General features: G+C 41.1%; 1 protein-coding gene across 1 annotated transcript; it reads left to right on the forward strand.

Annotated features, from left to right (window-relative positions):
• The first annotated feature begins 1,766 nt into the window (after window positions 1-1,766).
• On the forward strand, window positions 1,767-5,708 carry LOC127773435 (protein G1-like9). The gene has a single exon (XM_052299494.1). It carries the CDS (start codon window positions 1,937-1,939, stop codon window positions 2,789-2,791), a length of 855 nt encoding a protein of 284 aa, XP_052155454.1. The 5' UTR covers window positions 1,767-1,936; the 3' UTR covers window positions 2,792-5,708.
• The last annotated feature ends 3,760 nt before the right edge of the window (window positions 5,709-9,468 follow it).

Raw genomic sequence — 9,468 nt, forward strand, 5'->3', positions numbered from 1 at the left:
GCAATGGTCTATAATTAATCTTTTGAATTTGTTTATACAAGGCCAACAATATTTACTTTTGGTGCGTCGTTCCAGGAAAAGAGATATCACATATAGAAATAATTGCAGTGATATTTGTAAACTCAATAAATTTTCTGTTTGAGCAACTTTATGTGAAGATGTCCATATGTGAAACATTGTACATTAATGGATAATTATTTAAATATTTGTAACGCACAAACGAGGGTATATGTATAGTCATATACTCCATCGATCCAGGCATAAAAATGGTGGCTTAAAGTCTGTGCAGTCAATCTAAGCTGAGAACTGACAAAGCCAAATTTGTTATAACCAAAGCTAATTTCATAATTGATATTGTTATATATAACTATTTTTTTGGATATATTTATGCAAAGGAATTAAGCGGTCAGCACTTGTGCCATCATATTAAGAAAAAGGGAGTATAGAAAGCATGCAAACTATCGGTCCCTAATCTGAAATATTTTAGTGCCTTCTTCCAAGATTATATGAAATTAAGAACAATGCTGGCAGTGTCCTGAAACTGACTTTCAAGTTTTACAGGGTGAAATTCATTGGACATTATCTCAACTTTAAAAAACTGGTTTCTTGACAAATATTTAATGAATATGTAACATATAGTATCTTGTAGTATGATAAAGTCGCACCGGTTGAAAGGTAATTCCAAATACTGTGATGCAATATACATATATATCAAGTTCCAACAGCTGTGTTGTTTTAATGTGGCGTGATGCCATACGACCTCCCACCTCACCCATACCCTATAACATCACTTTATCACATAGGTTAAATTAAAGCAAACAAAAGCAATATATCAAATTTAAACCGGTTTTAAGCTGAGGTTTCTCTATAAAGCTTTCGCATATCATCTAACCCAGCCACATCATTCCACTATATAGCCCAGGCAATACATCAAAAAAAATTCAAACACAAAGAAAAGAACTAAAAACTAAAAATATATATATATAAACTTTGTAGTATATAGCAAAGTCGCACATGTTAAATCGGATAACTCCAATTACCATGACACTATATATCAAATTTCAAAGTTGAAGCTTTTTGATGATATATACACAACCTCCAACCGCGCCACATCACTCTATCACAACCCAGTTAATAAGTCCAAAAAAAAAATTAAAATCGAAAAAACAAAGAAAACACCAACTGAAGAAATATACGTTGTAGTATATATATAACAAAGTGGCACATGTTAAATAGGATAACTCCAAATAACACAACAAAGGTAGAGCAAATTTAAACCATGCGGATTTCCACCTCACCCAACCCTGCCACGTCAATCTATCATAACCGGCGGGCTAAATCCAAAAAAATTCAAAAAAAGGCAAAAAAGAAAAGGAAAAGCAAAAGTAAAGAAATATACGCAACAGTGTAACAAAGTCGTACGTGTTGAATTGGAAAAATCCAAATACAATGATATATCAAATTTCAACCGTTTTCCCAAAGCTGACGCGATGCGGTACGACCTTCCACCTCACCCAACCTTGCCACGTCACTCCATCACAACCCGAGCGATACATCCAAATAATTCAAACAAAAGGCATGCAGAGAAGAAAAAAAGAAAAGGTAAAAAAGCCTAATAAGCATAATTAGGCACCAAATTAAAGAAAACACGAAATTAAAGAAACATATAACCAGGAACAAACAAGGACGGGTACTTATGCTGCTCCCAAAACCGCAATTAAAATAAGTAAAGGAATGATTATAGGTCGCCTAGTCGATCGATCGATGGACAGACAGTGTGTAGTGGAGACGCTATTAACCCAACCCACACACAAAAGCCGCAAAGGACGATGCCACACACACTCCGTCCCAACAAGCTACTCTTCTTCTTCTTCTACCTCCTCACCCCTACCCATTCTCTCTCTCTCTCTCTAGCTAGCTAGAGCAGCAACCAACCATGGAGCCTTCCCCCGACGCGCCACGCGCCGGGGCAGCGGAAGAGCAGCCTGGTCCGTCCTCCTCGGCGTCGGCGCCGGCGCCCGCGGCGTCGTCGAACGAAGAAGAAGGGAGACATCAGTCGCAGGCGCAGCAGCAGGTGCAAGAAGCGCAGCCGCAGCCGCTGGCGCAGCAGGCGCCGGCGGCGGCGGGGCTGAGCAGGTACGAGTCGCAGAAGCGGCGGGACTGGAACACGTTCCTGCAGTACCTGCGGAACCACAAGCCGCCGCTGACGCTGCCGCGGTGCAGCGGCGCGCACGTCATCGAGTTCCTCAAGTACCTGGACCAGTTCGGGAAGACCAAGGTGCACGCCGACGGGTGCGCCTACTTCGGCGAGCCCAACCCGCCGGCGCCGTGCGCCTGCCCGCTCCGCCAGGCGTGGGGCAGCCTCGACGCGCTCATCGGCCGCCTCCGCGCCGCCTACGAGGAGTCCGGCGGCCGCCCGGAGTCCAACCCCTTCGCCGCCCGCGCCGTCCGCATCTACCTCCGCGAGGTCCGCGAGGCGCAGGCCAAGGCGCGGGGGATCCCCTACGAGAAGAAGCGCAAGCGTGGCGCCGCCGCCGCCGCCGCTGCCCCTCCCGTCGTCGTCGCGCCGCCCCCCGTCGTCACCGCGCCCGACGACGCCACCGGGACGTCGGGAGGCGCCGGCGAGGACGACGACGACGACGAGGCCACCCACTCCGGCGAGCAGCAGGACACCACGCCGGCGGCCTCTCCTACTACTCCTCCGGCAACAAGTGTCGGTACTACCACCGCGGCGGCGACGGCGGCGGCGGCGAAGGGAAGTGCGGCGAAAGGATCGGCGACGAGTTCGTGATAAGTGTAGAGAAATCATTTGCCTCCCTTTCAATCCCCTCATCACCCTCCAAATTCTAATCCCCTGCAGCATCATCATCATCATCTTAATTTTTAGTGGTTGTTTAATTATTATGATTATTACTGTTATTATTTGTTGGTATGAGAGTGGAGAGGCCTAATTAAGGGGGTTTGTAGGATAATGTTAGGATCGAGTACATAAAAGGCTGCTAAATTAACATGCAGAAAATTTCAATTTGAAGAAATAAGAGGAAGACAACTTTCTCTTCGCCGTCATCGACAGATCGATCTCCAATTATATTCTTTCTGTTCATATATATATTTGAGGTGATCAATCTTTATTAACTTAATTGTTGTCTGTTTGTTTGTTGATCTGGGTGCAATATATAAGGGTGCATTCATAATTTGAGATGATTTGTTTGCTAATCCTAGTCCTATAGATGGGGCCTGCCTAGCAAAATGATCACGGTTTTCTTAGTGCCTGATCCTGCCATTATTATATTCGCTTAGTTCTCCCTCCATAATTTGCTTGGCCCCATATGATCATCACCACTTCAATTTCAAATTACACTATATATCTCTTGAAAGAAAGAGGGACATAAGTATTTCTCAACAGTGGTTGTTGAGGATTCAGTTTTATATATGGGAGAGAATGACATTTTTCTAAAGCATTTGTTGTGATGTCCCTACAAAAGGGAAAAAACAAAACTTCTTTGCTTTGACTTCATTGATAATGAGCAGTACTGTTTACGCTTGTTTAAGTGATTTAATACTTTTGGTATGATGTACTGTTGCGGTGTACATATATATGAACAGAAAGAGATGCAAACATATACACGAAAGTTGCACATCACATGTCATTATCAGAACAATATAAATGAACTAAATGTGTATAAAAAAAGCTTTTTGAATCGATATAATTGCTTCCGTTGTCGTCTTACTCCTTTTCCAGGTGCAATGCCGTCCCTCTCGTCTTTTTATTTCGGTTTCATCTATTTTTTTTGTTTTTTTTATGATCTCATTGTCTTCTTTTTCATTATGCTAGCTAGTAAGACCGGTCTTGTTGCTTCATCAATTTTAATTTGTACAAATAGTTGAAGCATTTATTACAAATGATTCTCCAAACACCGACCGTATATATATTTCTAGTAAAGTAGTGCTTACGTGTGAAGTTATGGAAAACTAGAAACTGTGTTGTGACGGTTTGACATGCATATTTGAAGTTCAAGAAAATAAGTATTAATACAAAGTTTAAATAAGATATAATTAAATTTTGATATGTATGTACATAAGATATATATGTCTTTTCCTGAACGACGAATGTTTAACTATTTTCTTAAGAAATACTCCATGTAGTATATGTGCTTGAGATATTTCTGAATTAACCGTGGAATTGTTGCGCTTCTTTCCAAAATCAACATATGCACTTAAGATGAAATTTACATAGGCCCTGTTTGGATCCGGAGGGCTATTAAATAGCCCTCCGGAATCAGTGATGCTACAGTAATCAGCCGCTAATCATGGATTAATATACATCATTAGATTCGTCTCGCAAAATAGCCTAGGGGTTATGAAATCGGTTTTGTCGGTAATCTACGTTTAATACTCCTAAATAGCAAGATTCCAGAGGGCTATTTAATAGCTCGGAGGATCCAAACAAGGCCATAGGTGACTTAAAGAAGCTTTCCTGAACTTTTTCTGTAAATCATATTTGACTGATGAATATAAATACTCTAGATTTTGTAGCTCTGACTGTGTTTCACACTCCGCCACTACTTGATTACTTCAGATTTTTCTATTGTTCACTATGATTTGTAGGGTACGCGCAATGAGTAGAAACGTCGACTGATCTTGGGATGTCATTACTAATTATTTGTTTGTCAGTAATGCATACATATATCGTATCAGAGACGTATATATACTGTATGGTCTAATTAAACAGAACACTTTTAGGTTATGTACTGTATGTAGTTGTACTACATACAGTATATACTACACTTTGTATATAGTATATTTTTATTCCATATTCCGCTAGCTAGTCATGCATATATTACTCCCTCCGTTCCAAAATAAGTATAGTCTTACACTGTTCATGTTCAACGTTTCACCGTTCGTCTTATTTAAAAAAATTCATCATTAATTTTTTTATTATTAGATGATAAAACATGAAAAATATTTTATTGACTATTTTTTTAATTTGTTTATATTTTTTTTTAAATAAGACGAATGGTCGAACATTGGACATGGATATCCACGGTTGCATTTATTTTAGAACGGAGGTGTTAATTGCTGCATGCATGCAATCACCCACCAGCACGGATACAGACCGACAATGAGCAGTAGCAACAGTCAAAATCTCCAGTGTGCGTCTGTGCCTGTACAAAATTCAAAACATTTTGCACTGTAGCTACATATCATTATTACGAACAGTAAACATTCACTTGAGAAAGAATGTATCGATCGAGAGAGGAGGAGAGATCGATCTCTTGGCCGACAGGCAGTCAGAAGCAAATCTAGTACTCCCACAGCACATGGAATGGTTTGAAAATCGAAAATCCTCCTTGTACAAGGTCAGATGAACAGTATGATTCTCTCCTTTTTTTTTCTCTCTCTCTTTCTCTCAAAAGACACCAAACACAAGCACAATTATTTCTTTGTTGGGAGCGTAGTTGTCCGTACGAGTGCTTAATAGTACTGTAGTATTCATCCTGTCTGTCATCATCCTGTTCAAGAGAGAGGGGAATATATAGGGAATGAGAGAGAGAGAGAGGGGTAGTATACTTGGGGAAACTATTTTGATTCCTCAAATATACATCCCTTATTTGTTTAAAAACTATTAAAATATTTATAAAAAAGTTTTAAAATATTTGACAACATTTATGCAATATTTATCTCTCAATGTATGACATAAAAAAAGATAATCCAGCATATGAATCTAAATTTATCTCTCTTTTCTAAATATATCTATTGAATTTAAACTTTATGTTTTTGTCAAGTGATTGATGTCAATATACTCTATATTATTATAAACTTTTTCTTTTTTTAATTATTATATTAGATTTTAGAAAATGGTACATGAGGGTACATCGTCGAGAGATCAGAATATGTTTCATGTACTCATCTACGGGCCAGCTCAATGGCGTAAGCCGATTGTACGACCGCCTAGGACCCAGGCTGGTCAGGGGCCCATCACCAACCAATCCAGTCAGCAGGACGTCATCGTGTCCTTACATTTGACTCCCACACGACTACATTTTATCTCATTGTGACTAGGGTTTAGGGTAAGGTCTTGTGATTTTCTTAATTTTCATCTATTTAGTCCGGAAAATAGGTAGGATTTTGTTTTCTTCTTCTTGTTAATTTACTTCACAAGTTTAATTAGGTGTATATCATGTTAGTAATGTTTTCTCGTGCCACCTTAAACGATACTCCCTCCTTCCACAAAGTTGCACCTATTACTTTTGTTACCAAAACCAATGAAAATGAACTTAGCATGCATGTAAAAAAAAATCAATAAGTGTATGCACACATGCAACCAATGAGTATTACTTAAGATGACTCATCGGGTTTTGATTTTTAATTTACCTCTTAATTTAAGTTTAAAATGCATAGAGACTATAAATAAAAACAACTTATTTGGAAAACCTTAAATATGAAATATGTCTAACTCTAATGAATGGATAAAGTACATAGTTTATAAAATATATATTGCAAGTAAAAATATACTCCCTCCATCCTAAAATATAGCAACCTTGTACTGGATGGGACACATCCTAGTACAACGAATCTGGACAGGGACGTGTCCCATCCAGTATAAGATTGCTATATTTTTGTACGGAGGAAGTATTAGTCTATGGATCTATATTACCGAATTCGTGAAGTGCCCTCTCTCTACTTAGTATTAGGGGAGAGAGAGTCTTCTTTGATGGTTTTCTCTCGCTTGGTGTTACTAGGGTTGTGTTTAGCTCACACTAAAATAGAAAATTTGGTTGAAATTGAAACGATGTGATGTAAAAGTTGGAAGTTTATGTGTGTAGGAAAATTTTAATGTGATAGAAAAGTTGGAAGTTTGAAGAATTATTTTGGAAGTAAACACGGTTTAGATGGAGCTGCTACTAGTACGTCGTCGTCGTGTCATTGGGTGTTTGTGCTGCTGGCTGGGCTGGCTGCCTTTGTCGGCCCCGCTTTGCTGGTTGCGCGTCGTCTTTTATTTGATATTGACAGCATGCATGCACCAACGACAGGTTTACTCACTGCTGCCTTTCTCTCTCTCTCGCTTGACCTGTGTGATCAATCTGGACTGGAGGTCTGGCCCTCACTTTTGAACCCACACCAACACCAGACGTCACGGCGGCCGGCGGCGACGACGGAGTGGCAGGCAGTCTGGCCGGCGGAATTGCTGTCGAATCCTCTGCTTTCGTGCTGCAGGCAGGCAGGCATGCATGCAGCTGCAGTTTGCGCGGCCGGTTAATTTACTATATGTGTACCGTATGGATTAATTTAAGGTTCAGATGCTTTGCTAAACTAATTAACCCATCTTGGCATTGATTCGATCGTGGAAATATAAAAGAATGGAATGTTAAACGATGGTGAAACTCACACACGCAAATATATATACTCCATATATAAGAGCTGGAGTAGAAATTAAGGAACTATTTATATATATCTCAATTTGTATACATCTCACTCGACACATTCTCACACACGCTTATATGAGTGGAGCCATAGAAAAACTGCATTACAAATGTACTAATCTTTATTAGTTAAAATTTATTTAAAAAAAATATGGTTAACCCCTATGCTTTTAAGACATTTATGCATGGATTCGCCCCCCGTCTCTCCCTCCATCACACAAATCGCGGCTCCTCTTACCTGCGCTAGTGAGGTTTGTCATACCATGCTGCTCCCCTCATTGCCACTCCCATCTTATGACCTAAACTTATCTCTTCTACTCTATCTTCTATGGCTCAAGTGTCACGGTGCCACTGTCTTGCACTGTCTTTGTGTTTTCGGTGATTCTCGCATCCACCTCTCCATGTCCTAACCACTCCACCGACAAGCATTTATTGTCGCCAACACTGACCCACAAACCTCCTCTCCCACAGCGCAGGCGGCACCACTGCCGCCAAATCAAACACCACCTCCTAACCACTACAACAAGCTTCTACCACCAACAACACCAGCCCACCGCCCACCTCTCCCACAGTAAAGGAAATGTCACGTCCGCCTCGCCACACCTACTTGCCCATCGCCGAACCATCGGCACACCGATCATTCCTCTAACAAAGTACAAATCACAAAGCAAATCGCAACATAAGAAACTCATATGATTTAAATGATGTCTCCGAAATTGTGTCAAGTGGTGTATAGTATTTCTGAAATAGAAATAGATTTGGAAGACCAGTCCTTGTCCAAACACACAATTGTTATAAGTTTATTTCGGGTGAAAACCTTTGAGAATACTCCTATTCAATTCTTCCAGTCCAAATAAAAAGCTTGTCTTCGTCGTCTGCATTATTCAACCACCATTATCTACTGTACAAGCCAAAAGTAGCAAAAAAAAAAAAAGGGAAACTAGTATTGGACTACATTTTGTTACCAATATATACTTGCATTGTAGATTCTTGCTTCACATGTTAGGCCCTTAGCTTGGCACAGCTATTCCACCTCCAAGTTTGTTTAAACTGAGTTTCCTAGCTCTAGAAATTTTTGGATTTGAAGCTGTTAGTAGATTGGGCATGACTTTTTGTTCATATTTTGGACTAGCTAGTAAAAGTATTAAGTCGATCACTTAATCTAATCTACAAACTCTATTTTATGCAAGAATTTAGGAATTGGAGCCATATACCATTTTCCAAATAGGGCCATATAGTAAGATTAGGAAGAAATTAAAGGGATGATGCCAGAAAACTCTCCTCCAGTGCCATTTCCCAAACTATAACCCAATTAATCATTATAATTGGGATTGAGATCTAAGAATCTAAATTAGCCAGCTGGCTGAGGAGGAGATCTAGGATTGACAGCATGGGGTACACAATTGGTTTGAGCTTGAGGGCAGCTAATTGGAGGCAATGGTGTGGACGAAAGGGTTGACAGTCGAAGTGGAGAGGAGCACGTACGATGGAAACGATAGGAAGCAGCGGCATCAAAACGAAGAGTTGATTATATACTGGTGGAGAAACCTTTTTTGGTCGGTCCAGCAGATTTCACAATAGTCCCGGTTGTATTAAAAACTGGGACTAAAAACATCTTTAGTCCCGGTTTAAAAGCTCTGAGGAATCTTGTTACCAACCGGGACTAAAAATCTATTTAGTCCCGGGAAAAAAGATCAATATAAGCTTTACTCCCGGTTGATCTTACCAACCGGGAAAAAAGTCGACATAAGCGAGGTGGTTGCACGCGGATCGGATCAATACAATCTCCTCCTCTCCTTTTTTGACTCATCTCCTCACATAGTCTAACCTTATCTCTTCCTCTCCCTCCTCCCTTCCCCTCCTCCTCTCCCTCCCCACCTCCCTCTGCAACGGCGGCGCGCGGAGGGCCGGGCGAGGCTGCGTGCTGGCGGCTGGTGGCCTCGCGGCGGCGGCCGGGGACGCGGCGGGCAGCGCGCAGCGACTGCCGGCCGGTGCGGCGGCGCGGCGCACGGAGGGCTGGGCGAAGCGGTGCGGCGGAGCGCTG

Source organism: Oryza glaberrima, chromosome 5, assembly GCF_000147395.1.
Source record: "Oryza glaberrima chromosome 5, OglaRS2, whole genome shotgun sequence".
NCBI lineage: Eukaryota > Viridiplantae > Streptophyta > Magnoliopsida > Poales > Poaceae > Oryza > Oryza glaberrima.